This window comes from Somniosus microcephalus, chromosome 10, assembly GCF_052327205.1.
Source record: "Somniosus microcephalus isolate GS21.2 chromosome 10, FLI_Smic_1.0, whole genome shotgun sequence".
NCBI classification, from domain to species: Eukaryota; Metazoa; Chordata; class Chondrichthyes; order Squaliformes; family Somniosidae; genus Somniosus; species Somniosus microcephalus.
The window spans coordinates 207684722-207702330 of NC_140996.1; the positions used below are offsets into that span (position 1 = coordinate 207684722).

The following is a 17609-nucleotide window of genomic DNA, read 5'->3' on the forward strand; positions in this document are numbered from 1 at the left end:
CATAATGAAAGGTCAAAGATTTTTAAATGATCTCATAAAGGGCCACGAATCCTTTTTACAGAGCTTGAAAATTCCAGAGGGTTGAACTCTTGTTTTGTGTGGGTCATGGACCTTGGGCATGTCACCTCCTGCGGACAATTAACTGTGTGACATGAGAGTCCAGCATAGTGCAAACCGTGCATGGTCTGTGCTTTGACAGCAGTGGGTTCCATGGACTCTCTTATAGCTTGCTAAACTGTCTGATCGCTTCCAAAATTAGGCACGTTTGTTGGAATCTAGAGATTCGTTTAGCTGGCCATTAACCCCCAATTGCTGATGGAATGCTTCAGGCAATCCAAGAATGTTCTCGATTATTAAATTATTTATTTATTTTAAATTAGCACCAATCCACATTCTCGGACCAAATCGCACCATGGTGGTCAAAGTTTACCAAGTCCCAAACTAGGCAGAGAACAGAAGAGGGGCTGGGCTGGCCAGAGCTGGCATCACAGCTGGAACTCTGATCTGTGCTTTGCTGCTGACGAAAATGTGCTGCTTAGCTTAACAGGTTTAATAACTAATGCCTTCAAATAAAGATACAGAATAAGTGCAAATTGGACTATATTTTAAAGCTTAGATCCTTCTCTTTAGAAGCTACTAGTCAGTTTGGTCCCAGATGGAACAGGGGCCATCCACAGTATCTATAACCACCTTTAAACAAGGCGATCTACTAATAGGTATAGTGACTGAATGCACCACTTTTCTTGTGGAATAGGGGTTCCTAAAGCTATTAACTTTTCCTACTGCAGTGCAAGCCCTGTGTTTCCAAACACTAAGGCCATTTTACTGAAACACCTTGACATGAATCTTGTCATTCATGTGGAAATGACTTATGAAGTAATACTGAGCGGCCTGCTGGTGGCGCTGTCCAGGGAGAGTATAAATACTCGGGCATGGGCCCAGCTTGCTCAGGACATTCTTAACAGGAACTAGTGAAGGACACAACTCGATCTCCATGTTGAAAAACAGTTGATTAAAGCCTTGTTTAATACTCAGACCAAGTGCCTAGTAGTTTTCTTACATCACAGCTCTTTCCCGTTATTAAACCTTTGACGTCCAAAATAATTCAAATATATTGCTACCATTATGGAGAATACGGAATGAGTTATGTTCAACTTTGTTTTGGGAAATATTTTTTCCTATGTCATGGGAATCGATGGCAACATGCGGAAAAGAAAATTCACAGCAACATTACAACCACACTATAATTCATAAAAATTAGGTCCCAATTAAAATCTACATCCAATTTTATAATTTCATTATAATTTATTAATCTAGCATGTACTATAAACAGAGTGCACAAGAGGAACCGGTCATCACTCGTGACTTTGTTGCTCATACATCAGTCAGTTATCAATCGTATCTATGGGGCCTCATTGTGTATCCCCCAATTAAATAGGCAGCAATTTTCTGTTTTCCATTCATCCCATTGGCATTGAGATTGCTTCACATCATGGATGCAGCTTCTTTTTGAGGGAGGAGGTTAGTGTTGGTACGAGGAGGAGAAAGAGATTTCAATACGCAGTCCAGTTATTGTGGTAAAAGAAAGCTCAAGTCTTCCAGCTGGTAGGAGGTTATTATTTTTAGTTTTAACCTGATTCTTGCTTTCCCTTCCCCAGTTGAAAGCTGCCACTCCTCTATCGCCTTGGAATAGCTACAGGACGGGTTGTGAATTTTCCCACCTTGGACCCCCGCGCCTGTCCAGCCAGAATCCAGGTGATTAAAGCAAATGAAAACAATACCTTTCAGATTTATCATTTTAAAATATAGAGGGTCTTTTATAGAGAGAGAACATTATGTACACTCGTTGCATTTAAGGGGAAACTAGATAAACACATGAGGGAGAAAGGAATAGGTTATGTTGATAGGGTGAGATGATGAGGGGGTGGGAGGAGGCTTGTGACACCAGTTGGGCCGAATGGCCCGTTCTGTGCTGCACATTCTAATTAGTTGGTCTCCCTTGAATATGGGGATCAAGGCCAAGTGTAGTCTTCAGGTGAAGCTGGATTAGTGGATGGTAGGTTATTGGAGCTGAGCTTGCAGACTTAATGGAGTCCTCATTTTAAAGATCATACCTTCTGTCTTTATTTTTCCATTATAAATTCCTGGGTCCACATTTATAATGGAAATGCCTATGTGGGTAGGGTAGATGGAGAGAAACTTTTTCCACTGGTGGGGGGGGGGGGGGGTGGAAGAGTCTAGAACAAGGGGACCATAACCTTAACATCAGAGACAGGCCATTCAGGAGAGAAGTTAGGAAACACTTCTTCACACAAAGAGTGATAGAAGTGTAGAACTCTCTCCCACAAAAAGCAGATGCTAGCTCAATTAATAATTTCAAATCTAAGATTGATAGATTTTTGATAGCCAAGGGTATTTAAGGGATATGGAGCCAAGGCAGGTGGAATGGGTTCGGATACAAATCAGCCATGATCTCTTGGAATGGTGGAACAGGCTCGAGGGGCTGAATGGTCTCCTGTTCCTATGTAAACTTCTTATACTGTAATTGCACCATCCCACCAGAGATACCACTGCAGCACCTCCAGGGGAGAGAGGTGTAATTACAGCGTGACAAGTTTACATAGGTAGTTTCCATTATAAATGTGGACATACAAAAACTTGATAGACACACACACACACACGGGGGTTAATTTTAACTTTTGGTGATAGTGTAAATCGGACAATATCCGTGTTATACACTTCTCCCAATTTTCCAAAAGAGGTGCATAATGGGCGAGGGGTCCGGCAAAAGTTATGGGCGATATCGGCTCAGCCGTCTGTTACACATCTCTCCCGATTTTCCAAAAGAGATGTATAATAGGCGGGCGGTTTGGCAAAAGTTACAATAATCCCCACCACAGGCTCTTGTCAGCCAATGGGATTTAGGGTTAGTAGTTATAAAATAGCAAATAGGTCCTTTTAGAACAGAGGAAACGTTCCTGATAGGTTTCAGACTTCACTAACATAGTGAGCAGTGGACATTTCCTGCTCTGTTACTGATATCACTAACATAGTGACCGTCTTCCCTTTGGTCCTTGAAACAAAACAAAGATTTTAAAAAAGTGTCAAATCAGAGCTGTCTCAATTTTCAGCTGTGGGCTTTTATCCCCCCAGGGTTGGGGAAGAGAATGGAATGGGATGCAAAAGTTTGTCGAGACACAATGTTTAGATAGGACATACAGAACTGTTCACGTGACTTGGCTTTTGATAACAGCACTATTTCAGATAGTTATATATTAAATTCTGCACAACCTTTTCTAAATTCTACATGTGCAAATGATAAAATACATAATTTTGCTCTTATTTAGGATTCATGAATCTAGTATTAAATATAAAATTTTATCAGAAAGACTAAAATCTGAAACTGTGCAAAATTTAAGATACAGGCATTTTCGGCAGCCAGCTCTCGGTCACAACGGCGTCACTTCCAGAGAACTCTCTTCCGACGAGTTTGTCTGGATCATGCTGGTTGAGATGTGGGAAGTGTCCTGAAACACTTCTTCAGAGAGTTTTGTACCCTCCGGCTCTGTATTACCTGACACAGATCTCTCACCTTCCACTGCCTGTGTCTGTAAACCGCCATGTGACGAGGAATGTAAAAAACACCTCGCCTCGTTAGTAGATGGTGGCGATGTCCTCCAGTTTAGCAAATGTAAATTTGATTGGCCCACCCTGGAATGAGGGTTCAACCCGACTCCATCTTCTGTGAAAGGCAACTCTGTTGCCAAGTCAGACCGCGGAAGTTCGCGCAAGTGCGACACTGCATTTCGGCTGGAAACGGATGATGAATTACCGTTTGGAAGAGAGTATTTCGCACCATTTGTTGCACTTTCTGCAAGCTCCATTGTAGGTAAACTGGCTTCTCGTAACTCCGGTGCCAGTTGCTTATTCAATGGTCCGTTCGAGGTTTGGTTTGTATCTGATTGGCTGTTGCTGGATGAGGATTCATCAACCACAATCCCAGAGTCCTTCGAAAGCGGAGTCGCCAGGCCAGGTTTTGGTGAGACCGACGAATTGCCTTGGGCATGCCATTTATTAGCACGGCTACACGCCACAGGGTGGAGTCTGTCTAGCTGACGGCCTCGCTGGACCGGTGTAGGGAACAAGGTGCCTTGAAAGGTTCGGTACAAGTACCTGCGGGGGGGAGGGGGAAATTGCAGGATATTAAAACAGAAATAAAGTAAACATTTGAGATTTTTGAAGAAATCAATCCAAAGCTTCCCCCTACCTACATATGATTCATTCATCAATAATGACTATGCAATGTATTAATTACCTTGTATCAAAATGCTGCAAACTAAAATGCACACTTGCCTGGCTGAATCAAAATGCTCATCTACTTTGTTATATACAGCTACTGACTAAACAGCTGGAGAAATAGCACAGGCCTCCATCTGTAGCTTCTCAGGTGCCATTGCATAAGCCATCCCATTTCAACGATCTTCAATCCTCTTCCATATGGAAATGTTTATAGCAGGCATTTTGTTTTTGGCAGGGGAAAAAAAAGGGCGGAAAGACATTTATTGCACTTCAGTCAACTTCACTTGTATCACAATCCTCATGAGGGCTGGCTTGTGGGATGATGGACTTGTGCATCCCATGGGGAAAGAGAAGGGGAATTTGGGTGTACAAGATAAAAACCTGGAAGACTCGGTGTCATGGTGGGGGGGGGAGGCAGTGAAGAGCTATGAGAAGTGAAGTGCAGTTGCAGACGCTGACTTGCATCATTGTTATCAGCTCTTACAAACACCCTGCTCCTTATACATAACCTTGTTTTGTCTGCAAGAAATTGAAGGCCTTGCTATTGGTGCTTACTTGGATCATCACAGTATGTAACTCAGACAAGTAAATTCAGAATAAAGTGGGTATTGCAAATGAAATATTTCTTAAGGCTAAAGGGATCAAGTGATATGGGAAGAAGGCAGGGACAGGGTACCGAATTTGGATGATCAGCCATGATCTCATTGAATGGCGGAGCAGGCTCGAGGGGCAGAATGGCCTACTCCTGCTCCTATCTTCTATGTTTCTATGAAATACTCCAGGACGTGCAATACTATATTTTACTTAGGAGTGAGCTGGGCAAGTTTATTAATATTTATTCAGCAGTAAACTTAGCAGGCCCCATTCCCTGGCTGAGGCTGGCCAGATGAGCTCCTCAGAGGCCACGACAAATGCTTCTCTGTAAATGGCTGCTAGGAGGTCTGCAAGAGTGGCTTGGGTTGACGTCTTCTATGGCTCAGATGAAGTACCTGCTATTTATGCAACTACAGATGCATCCACTGAGTCGCACGGTGTCCCACCAGCATGTTGTACTGTGGGGGAGAAGTGGAGGAGAAGCATCCGGGAAGGCGCTGAACACCTCGAGTCTCTTTGCCGGGAACAAGCGGAAGCCAAGCGCAGGCAGCGCACGTCAACCCAAGCACCCCACCCACCCGCCCCTTCAACCACCTGTGACAGAGACACTGGGCAGGATTTTCATTCAGGAGTCGGGTTGGAGGCGGGTCTACAACTTTCAGGGTTGTAGTCCCGCCTCCATCGAGATGCGACCAATCCACGCGATTTTAACTTGATTGACCTTGTTGAGCCCGCCCAGCAGGCTCAGCAGGCCAATTAAAGCCCACCCGGCAACAGGTGACGTCACAGACTGAAATTTCATCTGTCAAGAGGTTTTGACAGATGAAATATCAGTGTTTCACAGCTGTTTGAAGCTGTCAAACACTGACAGTCTTACTTCTAACATGAGTCCTTCTCCACAGACTCAATTAGAAATCTCTCCTGCAAAGAAAGCTGCAGGCTGTCACTTTTGACAGTTCGCAGCCATTCTGCTTTCTGTGTCGGTGAGATGAGAGACTCCCGAGACCTAAAGGAAGGGAGGCTGAAAAGGTAAGAAAAGGTATGTAAAACTTATTTAATCACTTTAGACACACCAAACACACTTACCTTTGCACTCATGCACACATCACTCACCTGAACACCAACATCTCGACCCCTCCAAGTCCTTCAACCCGACGGCCCACCTCCTCTAACTTGGCGTGGTTTGGAGCCGTCGGGAATCCCACATTTCAACCTTAAAAATAGGGATTAGGCTAAAAACTGCCTGTTAACTACCTGTTAACAGGCAGTTAATTGGCACTAATCCCTTCCCTATTCGGGTAGGCGGGTCCCAGTGCGGGGTGGGTACCCGCCTTCTTTGAAACTGGCATGGAGGCGGGTTTGGGTGCGGGATGGGGTCGGGACCCCTGATTTCGGGATTTTAACCCCCCGCACGCCTCCAATCCCGACTCCATGGCCCAATGAAAATCCTGCCCTGTAGGTCCCGCATTGGACTCATCAGTCACCTGAGAACTCATTTTTAATGTGGAAGCAAGTCATCCTCGGTTCCGACGGACTGCCTAAGAAGTACTTTTAAGCTGCCCGTCCCACAGCATTTAAAAAAAACAACTTTACAATTGAAAAATAGGGTGACTGACTCTCAACACTGATTTCATCAGAATTTCTCTTGGTACCTTTCTCCTAAATTTGCCTCGACTTATAAGCAACTGATTACCCAACCTAGTCTGCTATACATACAGTATGTTCAGTCGGAATTTGTTGGGTTTGTACCCAATCTGTGTAATTTTAATTGAGTAATGTAATCATGGTGCTTATTTAAGTTACCTAGGTAGCAAGGCTGCCACTGGTGTAAGAATGCATATTAGATAGAACTTTGGATCGCCCATCAACCTCTGCATGGTCCAGTAGGGATTGGATGGAGGGTAGCAGTTAGGACAGGCTGCATTATAACTTAATGCAACAGTGAAGAACAGGAGGATGCTGAAAGTAATGGAGGCGACATGCATCCAAGTCTGAAAATACAAAAGAAAACAGTCTGATCCTTTAGAACAATATTTACATTACTGAATTATTTCAGGCTTAAGCAGCAGACAGCTGACAGGTACACAGACATTAGCCAATTCATGCAAAACAGAACATTTTAACATTTGTTAGAAAACTGAATAGAAATTCTAAATACATCAGCTCCATTTTATAGAAGTCACCTTCAAGCTTTAATTCCTATTCATTGTACAAACTGTGTGAACTTGAAGGACCCAATTTTCAAACTCATCTTGGCTTAAAAACATAAGAATTTTTAGCAACAGGAAAAGACTAAGTGGGACAAGAAGTCTATGGGGGAGAAATTGGGTGAGTAGCGCCACTTGTTAGCGCCTAAAGAGGCAGTCAGTGGCTGTGGCGCCACTGGCTGTGCCTCCCGCGATATTGAGTTGGGGCGATAATGGTGGCGTTAGTCTTTTGCGCTGTGCCGCCACCGATGATGTCATCGGTGTGCGCAGCGCTCCATTCGCGCCCCATTCACGATATTTGGTTGCGAATGCCGCAGTTGCGCCGTTCGCTACCCGCGCCCGGTTCACGGGGCCTTACTGTGCCGGCAGCGGCGCAAGTTAAGGTGGAGGTGTGGGGCGGCCGCCTGCCAGCACCTCCGTCTCCGGCCTCCTGACCTCTCCCCCCCCCCCCCCCCGCGGCATTGCCAGCTGTTTCCCGAGAGCCCGGCACCAAGGAGAAGTGCCGGGCTCTTTTGCCGGCACTCGCGATCGGGGATCACGCTGTTGCAGGCCCCTTCCCCTTAACAATGGGAGGAAGGCCTGCAGTATCGCAGCGTGCCGTGCCGCAGCGTGTGGCGCTGCGGCACATTGCGCTGCGATATTCAGTTTCAGCGCCCTAAGAGGGACGCGGAGCGCCTCGAGCCTCACCCCGTCTCCCTCTAGGGGCAATGAAACTGAATATCGGCCGATCGCTGAAGACTTGAACGCTGCGCTAAATCCTGCGCTCAGACGAACTTGGCGCCAGTTTGGCGCCTCAACCCAATTTCTAGGCCCATATATTTTTGCTAGGCTTCAACCCCATCTACTGCCTTCTCACTATATGCCCCTATCTCATCACTCATTAGAAACATATCTAGTAGGAGGTGGAGTTTGATCTGGTAGCACACTGGTTAACACTTGCTCATAAAATTCCTGTGCTATTGTGAATGGGTTGATGACTGCCTTAAAATAGTATACAGCAACAATAACTTGCATTTATATAGCACCTGTAACGTAGAAGATGTCCCAATGCAATTCACAGAGGCTTAAGGATAAAATGGACACCAAGCCAAACAAGGAGGTATTAGGAGATGTGAACAAAAGTTTGGTCAAAGAGGTGGGTTTTAAGGAGTGTCCTAAATGGGGAGTGCGTGGGGCAGAGGGGTTTAGGGAGGGAATTCTAGAGCTTGCGGCCTAGGTGCCTGAAGACACACCCCACAATGGCGGGGTGCAGGGATGGTGAGAAATGCATAAGAGGCCAGAGTCAGAGGAATGATGAGTTTGGGAGGGGGGTTGTAAAGCTGGAGGAGGTTACAGAGATAGCGAAGAGTGCGGCCATGAACCGAATTAAATGCAAAGATGAGAATTTTATATTTGAGACGTTGGGGAACCGGAAACCGGGAACCAAAGTAGATCAATGCGCATAGATAGGGGTGATGGGTGAGCGGGCCTTAGTATGGGATAGGATAGAGGCATCTTTCTATAAGCTTAAGTTTTACAAGGACAAAAGACAGGAGACCGAAGAGGATAGCATTGGAATATTCGAGTACGGGTTTCAATAGCAGATGGGCTGAGGCAGACGATGTTAGAGAGGTGGTCTTTGTGCTTGACAGGATATAGGGTTGGAAACTCGGCTCAGAGTCAAACGCGATGCTGAGGTTGCAAGCATATGGTTCAGCATAAGATAGTTGCCGGGAAGGTTTGGCTGGAGGAAATTGTGGCTCATCTAAGACTGGATGTCGAACAAGCAGCCTGACAGCATAGAGGCAGTGGAGGGGTCGTGAAAGGTGACGGAAAGGTAGAGTTGGCGGTCGTCGGGATACCAGTGGCAGCTGACCCGTATGTCTGCGAATGTCACCACCAAATGGTAGCATGAGGAGGGGGCCAAGGACAGATGTTTGGGGTCTCTGGAGGTACCGTTTGTGGGTGGGAAGAGAAAGCACTGCTGGAGATGCTCTGACTGTGATCGGATAGATAAGAGTAGAATCAAGCGAGGGCAGTCCCACTGAGCTGGCCAACGGAGGAGAGGCATTGGAAGAGGATAGTGTGGTCGACAGTGTTGAAGGCTGTAGAGAGGATGAGGACGAGGAGGAGGAATGGTACACCATACTGATAGTCACAGAGGATGTCATTTATGACTTCAGTTAGGGCGGTTTTAGTGCTGTGGCAGGTTTGGAAACCTGCTTGGTGAGATTCAAACAAGGAGTTGTGGGAAAGATGGGCACAGAGTTGGAAGGTGACAATCTGTTCAAGATCATTGGAGAGGAAAGGGAAATAGAAATGAGGTGGAAGTTTGCAAGGACAAAGTGACGATGAGTTTTCGATCCATGCAAAGGCATAGGGAGGAAAGGAGGGAGGGTATCTTGGGGAGAAACTCAGGGTAGGGTGGTAGACTCTGAAGGGTGGAACGAGGTGATGAGGGTCACACCACCACCGAGCCAGTTTGGGAGGGGCCAGGTGTCGACACCCATGAGCCAAGTTTCAGTCAAAGCTGGACGTCAATGCAGTCGTCCACAATAAGCTGGTAGATGGCAAGGGTCTTATTCACGAGTGAACGGACATTCCGGAGGGAAATGCCGAGAGGCGCACTGACTGATCTGCTGGCAGAGTCCAAGGGTACAGTAATGGCTGGGGTAAATGGGATAGAAAGCAGGCTGGTGGGAAGTGTGATGGAAAGCAGGCTGGTGAGTTAAGCCCCCAGCTAGCGTGCTGGGTGGGAAGGTTGATGAGAGGGGACAATGGGATAGTTGGATTGCTGCTTGTAAGGAGGCAGCAACAGGTGCCTCGATAGGCCCTTTGGAGAATGCCAACAGGAGCACATAGGGTAGCTCTGGGCTTATTATAAGGGGATTCAAGCTTGGAATGGCAGTAGACGAGTAGGAAGGCAGAGGAGTAGTGATAGGCTGGGGTAAAGATTGTGAGGGAAAAGTACCCAAGAGAGGAGACAAGAAAGGTGGCCTGACTGGGCAACAGGAATGGGAGTAGACAGGAGAGGAGGGCCCAATAGAAATAAAGGACTTGGCTCTGGAGTGGCAGCTAAAATGCACACACAGAGAAATTCTTACTCAAATATATTAAACAGTGCACTACTAGATCAAATTAACACTGTTAACATTCCTCCATGGGTTAAGGAGGAAAGTCAGGCATTGATAATACTTTGCCCAAGACATAAATGCAACACATGGGGGAGTTTCTAGTCACCAATAAGCTAACTTAGAATATTCCTTATGATGCAGTATGTACACCGTTTCTGATATGCTGCTGTTTTCACAAATTTTACAATTAAAAAAAAAATGCAGCCTTGCATAAGAACATAAGAAATAGAAGCAGGAGTCGGCCATTCGGTCCTTCGAGCCTGCTCCGCCATTCAATAAGATCATGGCTGATCTTCTACCTCAACTCCACTTTCCTGCACTATCCCCATATCCCTTGATTCCCTTAATATCCAAAAATCTGTCGACCTCTGTCTTGAATATACTCAACGACTGAGCCTCCACAGCCCTCTGGGGTAGAGAATTCCAAAGATTCACCATCCTCTGAGTGAAGAAATTTCTCCTCATCTCAGTCCTAAATGGCCAACCCCTTATTCGGAGACTGTGACCCCTGGTTCTAGACTCCCCAGCCAGGGGAAACATCCTCCCTGCATCTACCCTGTCAAGCCCTGGAAGAATTTTGTATGCTTCAATGAGATCACCTCTCATTCTTCTAAATTCTAGGGAAAATGCACCATCTCCGCAGCCAATTGCAACAGTCACATCAGTTCAGCTAAAATTTGGCCTCTCACACAAATCACGGTGCACTCAGTCGCTTTCTTGTTGGTTTGAAATATCTGTTGTACAGGGGCTGAAAGTCAAGAGGACAGTGATAGAGGTACAGGAGAAATGCGACTCAACTTGAAGTGGAGTTGCTTATTGCCGTAATATTAAGGAAGGAAAAGGATCCTGTTGAACCCTGGTGAGCAGTTATCCTCATTTTCCCTTAAATCTGCGGATCAAGTTGAAGAACATGATTCAGGTGACCCACGATAAAGCCATTTTATTTGGGGTACCTCGCTGATAAAACCGACACTGTAACCTTTGTGAAGTAAAAAACAGAAAATACTGGGAAACACGCAGCAAGATCAGTCAGCATCTGTGGGGAGACCCGCTGAGTGTTTCCAACAGTTTCTGATTCAGATTTCGAGCATCTGCAGTTTATTTTTTTGCTTATACTGCAACACTGTTCTCTGCTGTCAAACCCGGGTAAATCAACTGGCTATACCAGCTCAAAAATGACGCCGTCCCTAGCTGTGCAAAGCAGAATTTTACTGGTCTTTGCTGTGAAAATCCCCAATATACTGTGTTTTTTGTACTGGAACACATCCACGAGGATAACGCTCGCAAGAGACATCAACCTGCAGATCAAATCTAAAAGGACAATGCAGATAAGTAGTCGCGCATTACCCAGGTTTTAGTTTCAATGCACAAATGCATTAAGATAGTGAACAGAGCCAGCGTGGTGATGGGTGTACCCCAAGTAAAAACATCAACATCAGAATCCCGGTAAGCCTGCAAAAGAGAAACAAGAGAATTTCAAAGCCACCCATGACTTTTGCTCGCAAAGTAATAATTTTACTTGAATTTACTTCAGCAAAAAAAAAAGACATACCAAATATGGAAAGAAGAAACAGACCAGACTCTGGTAGAGTGCATCAATCATGTTCATCCAGAACATGTATGGTTTGTATTCCTAGAAGAGCAATGTAATTTAAAGGTTGATTTTATGCAGAATTTGTGATTGCTGTTTACACAGCTTTAACTAACACACAGTAATTCTATTAGTTGTGTGACATTAGGGTCTGCAGAGAAATCTGTTCTTTTTAAGTCAGCCATGGCTCAGTGGGTAGCACTCTCGCCTCCGAGTCAGAAGGGTGTGGGCTCGAAGTCCCACTCCAGGGACTTGCGCACAAAAAGCTAGGCTGACACTCCAGTGCAGTGCTGAGGGAGTGCTGCACTGTTGGAGGTGCCACCTTTCGGATGAGACGTTAAACTGAGGCCCCGCCTGCTCTCTCAGTTAGGCATAAAAGACCCCATGGCACTATTTCGAAGAAGAGCAGGGGAGTTAACTGGTGTCCTGGCCATGTTGGGATGGGGAGAATGTGGACAAACTTCAACTTAATAGCTAAGTGACAAAAGTTCAAAAGTAAACTGCTATCAATAATTTAGCAGGAAAATGAAACCACCTTCAAACTGTACCTTAATACTGAAGATTACATTCCTTAAAACATATATTACTACAGGAAACTTTGTGTTATCCGGAAGTTGAATGTCCGGCAACTTTGATCTAACGGCAGAAATCAGCAGCCGTTTTGGTTAGGTGTTTTTTTTTCTCCTAGCGTTCTTTTCACAGGCAGGCTCTGGAAAGCGTCTTTGTCGCTTTGAAGCTTCAGAGATGCTTCCAAGCTACTGGTCCGAGTGTTTACAAGCTGTTGCTGAGCAACAGTGTTTGTGGTCAGACGGCAGGCTCTAGAAAGCGTCTCTGTATCTTAGCAACAGCTTCAGAGACGCTTCCAAGCCACGGGCCGAGTGTTTACAAGCTGTTGCTGAGCAACAGTGTTTGTGGTCAGATACGGCGATGAAAAGCTCCTATCTGATAACATTGACGCTGGTCTATCCGGAGCTTTTTAAAAAACGGCAGTAGCTCGGTCCCATGGGTGCCGGATAGCACAAAGTTTCCTGTAATTACTAAATTTGTATACGTGACCGTACATAGCTCTTCAATGCTGCTGGATGCTTGACTGCATACAGATCACCAAGTTTTTCCAAGACTACAAAAAAGTCAGATTGAGGTAACTATATAGATGTTTCTTCTTGTAAGCATTTTGATCCTGGAATAGGAACTTAGCAACAGGAATAGGCCATTCAGCCCCTCAAGCCTGTTCTGCTATTCAGTTAGATCACAGCTGACCTGTATCATATCTCCATCTAACGATCTTGGTTCCATATCCCTCAATTCACTTGCCTAACAAAAATCTATCAATCTCAGGTCTTAAATTTTCAATTGACTCTCAGACTCAACAACTTTTTTGGGGGAGAGTTTTCTAGATTTCCACTACCCTTTGTGTGAAGAAGTGCTTCTTGACATCACCCCTGAACGGCCTGGCTCTAATTTGAAGATTATGCCCCCTTGTTCTGGACTCCCCTCACCAGAGGAAATAGTTTCTCTCTCTCTACCCTATCAAATGCTTTGATCATCTTAAACACCTCAAGTAGATCACCCCTTAATCTTCTATACTCAAGCGAATACAAGCCTAGTCTATGCAACCTGCCCTCATAATTGAACATCTTTAGCCCCGGAATCATTCTGGTGAATCTGCGCTGCACCCCCTCCAAGGCCTAGATATCCTTCCTGAGGTGGGGGGGCCCAGAACTGAACGCTGCACTCTAAATGGGGTCTAACCAGAGCTTTATATGAAAGTAATATAATCTCCACCCTTTTGTATTCCAGTCTTATTGAGATAAAGGCCAACATTCCATTAACTTTTAAAATTATTTTTTGTATCTGTCCACTAGGTCCAAAATAACCTAACAAAATGTTTAAGGAACATATGTTTGTAAAATAAAGCACCTATCTACAGTTAAATTGTCACACTGATTTATGCCAAAGTATCCATACACTACCCTTAATCTGAATGGGGTTTCAAGGGTCAGCAACATTGCTTGAATAAAAACACGCACACGTTGAATTAAAGTGACACTCAAGCTCTTGCACCTTTTTATTTTGCCTTTCCCTTCCCTTTCAGGAACTGACTGGTCCTGGGGTATGGTGCCACAGTACTGGGCATCCTTGCTGGCGTGGCCATTCTTCTTGCTCGAGTCTAGATAGTGCGTGTTAGCTAATGTGCCCTTCACTACCAAATAGCCTGCCAATGTGATCTTATCCCAACAGATGTGCACTTTTCAACAACGATTACTATTGAGCGATCTGTAGCTGGAGGTTTGGCTGGTGTTCTCCCCCCCGCCTTGCCCAGAGACACCGAGACCAAATGTAGCAACCCTCCCGAGGTCCTGGCTGAAAACCAACTAACTCAGCACCAATCAGGGATTGATTGCAGTTAGCGCCTTTTCAAAGCTAGTTTCACTCCAAACACTAAACTTGAAACTATGTGAACACTACTTGACGGAACCTAGAAACATTAGTGCTAAGAAGCATCCCCTCTAAGATGCAGTCATCTGCCATATGAAAATATAACTATAGACTGCAGAAGAATCTACTTCGATTTGTGTGCTGAAGTTATATTGTCACAAATATTGCAGCCGAGAGTTTTCTCAATTCCAAAAAGATTCTTCCACTGATACATTTAGCATCTTGCTCCTCGAAGGAGTATTACCTCAGAATGTTGTCCACTTTTGTAAAGGTGAGGCAAGGCCACCAAGGTTTCTGCTGAAACATCCTTATCAAGTATTCCAGTGATGAGTTGCGGGATCGATGAAAACAGAAGGTTAAAGAAGATAAGGTACCATTGGTCCATCATTGCTGATCCCGAGAATCCACAGAAGAACTGGTACCAGAAAAGGAGGGCAACAAACATCTGGAAAAAAAGCAAAGCAAAGCTTGTGATTTTGCCCTTGCTGAATTGAATAGTTAAATGCTAACACAGTGTAAGTGAGTCAGTGAAGTTCTAACCATTAGGATATTAAGTAGTGGCTACAGTTTCTGAAGTAAATACCACGCAGAATTAGGTGTATGCTACTAAAAACAAATTAATGGTTAAGTAGGGATGTTGGAGTAGGTACAAATACAAATTAAATGATTTAAAAAGGGAACGTGAAAATGCAAATACAGAATAAGTGATAAAGCTAATATGTAGCAATGGTGAGATCACATTAGGGCTTTTTATTATTACGCTTCTGTGAAGTGTCTTGTAACACTTTTCTATATTAAAGGAGCTATATAAATGCAAGCAGAAATAGTAGTAGTTGTTGTATTGTGCTCAGTTGCGGTAGCTGTACTCACAGAAGGACAAAGACACATTTGATAAGAATCAAAGAGGGGTGTGAAAGGACTGCACCAGGTCCTGAATCCATGAACTAGAGGAGAAATTAAGGTTAGTTGTAATGTAGCTAACGGTCTCATGCCAGTATCTGTGTGGCAGGCAGAAACAAGTTATACTGCTGAATGCGAATACACACCCAGAGATTAGCGACAAAAAGTCCAACTGGGAATCTGGCTTCATGCAAAGCTGGTTTTATAGAGGAGCTGGTGTGAACACAAACCTGCAACAGCCAGCCTCCTGATAAGGGTAAACATTGCTTGGCTTTCGTACTGCTTTCCTCAGTTAAAGTGGGCAGTGTGACTACACCCCAATGAAGCTGGAACAAATGATGCCGGTTTTCACATGATCGAAAAGGTCATGCCAATGCACCAGCGAGATAGATGTGGGGAAGTTCTTTGGGACCAAGGGACAGAATCACACGTTAAAGGAAACACAAGCCGAAAGCAACCTGAAGTGCAATTGTTTCACACTTGAGATTGCTGACTTATGGTGCATTTTGCCACGTAGCGCATGGAAGGAAACTTGGCTGCGGCATTCCAAAATGAAATGTACAGATTCCAGATTCAACAGCGAAGTCAGGAATATGGGTTTTGGCACCAAAGCAGTTTGAAAATGAAAACAGTCGGAAAGTGCCATGCACATGCTGCAAAAAGACACAGAAAACTGGGAGATGAGGTTGGGGATTATTGTTCCTGCCGTCTTAGATATTGCAGTATTTTAGGATTTGTCATTAGTGACTTAAAGAATAAATCAGCAGCTCCTTGTACATATAAAAAGATAGACCATAACTGCTGGAAATTGAATGCATGGCAGGTTGATCAACATGAACGAGAAAGATGGGGGGAATTTTCCCAGCCCTGGGGAGGCAGGTATGGAGGCGGGACTGCTGGGAAAATGGCAGAAACTGGGAGCGAGTACCGACCCCACTCCCAACCCGCCTCCGTGCCATCTTCCTGGGAGGCGGGTCCCCGAGTCACGCAGGGACCCGTCTCCTCGAGGCATGAAGGGGATTAGAGCCAATTAACTGCCTGTTAACAGGCTTATCCCCATTTTACACCTTCAATTGTAGGTTTCCCGACGGCTGCGAACCTCGCCAGGGTCAGCGAGGCGAGCAGTAGGTCTGTGGGGGTGAGAGGGGTCGAAATGTCAGCTGTAGAGGTGAATGATGGGTGCAAGTGTGGACAGGTAAGTATGACAGGTGAGTGTAGAGTGTTGGAAATACTTTCCTTACCTTTGCTTCTTTCTGCAGGCTTCAACCGTTGAGGATCTGGAGGTGCCTCATCTCAACACCAGAGATGACAGAATGGCTGCTGCATTCTCAGATGCAGCAGCCATCTGCTTTCTGCTGAGGAGAGAGGTCTTGGTGAGCCTGTGTGCAAGGGCTCACCTTTGAACAGAGATTGTCAGTGTTTGACAGCTTCTCAAAACTGTCAAATGCTGACAATTCATCTGTCGAAAATTTTTTGACAGATGAAGCGTCATACGCTGATATCACCTGTCACCGGCTTTCCCTTAATTGGCCGGCAAGCCCGCAGGGCAGGCTTAACAAGGCCAATCAAGGGAAAATAGTGTGGGTTGGTCAGACGTCGCTGGGGGCGGGGCTGAAACCCGGAAACCAGAAGTCCCGCCTCCAGCACATCTCCATTGAGAAAATCCAGCCCATGGTTACTCTTTTAGGGATTGCACTGATGAAAGGTTATGACTGAAATGTCCATCAATTCACCTCTATCTAATGCTAACCAACCTGCTATGCATTTCTAGCATCTGGGTTTCTTCCCCCCCTTGTGAACACGATTATATTCTTGCTGGACAGCTCTATATGGGTTTTAATTACTCCCATTAGACATTGTGCACACAGGTTGGCTAATTAAGTGTGTAAGTGAGCAAATATTTGAAGCAGAACATAAATGTAGCTGCCGCAGCTACCATTAAATATTTCATGGCATATTATTCACTGGAATATTAGAGTGCTGTAATCAAATATGTATATATCCTAAAAGTTAATCTGATTTTTTTAATGTGCCTCACAGTCTCACCTGGCTATGGCATGTCTGGCCAGCTAACATATCTCATGAGAGGCTGTGTTCACACATTTGGCCAAATATCTTACAGGAATCTGCTCGCAAGCTGCCAAGAAACTGACTGGCTGATAAAGTTGACACTTGGAGCACAATGTTGGTGCTTATGCCAGTTATATTTTGGAGCCATTTTATCACTGTAATGCCAATGTACCCTCAATCTACCATCTACTTATTAACTATTTTCCGATTGACTTGGTGAACATTATGCTCAAGGTAGGTGACAGAGAACAACTTACTGCATTTTTATAGAAGAAATAGAGCACCATGTTGGCAAGCCTGGAGTAGCACCAATGACCGTGGACCAGCAAGAGCTTTTGTAAATGTCGAAACCGTGCAATGGCAAAGTCACTTGCCATTACTGCCTGGGGAAATACA

General features: G+C 45.0%; 1 protein-coding gene across 2 annotated transcripts in view; it reads right to left on the minus strand.

The window, feature by feature from the left end:
• Positions 1 to 1285: 1285 nt before the first annotated feature.
• Positions 1286 to 17609, minus strand: part of atp10a (ATPase phospholipid transporting 10A) — a 231026-nt gene continuing 214702 nt past the window's right edge. The window contains exons 16-21 of one of the 2 annotated variants that reach the window (XM_085999543.1): positions 17471 to 17596; positions 14488 to 14688; positions 11766 to 11846; positions 11561 to 11665; positions 6697 to 6884; positions 1286 to 4173 (exon numbers count right to left, since the gene is read on the minus strand). In XM_085999543.1, the coding sequence (XP_085855669.1) occupies positions 3450 to 4173; positions 6697 to 6884; positions 11561 to 11665; positions 11766 to 11846; positions 14488 to 14688; positions 17471 to 17596 (1425 nt within the window). In that variant the 3' untranslated portion in view covers positions 1286 to 3449. The other variant, XM_085999544.1, reaches the window with a different exon arrangement.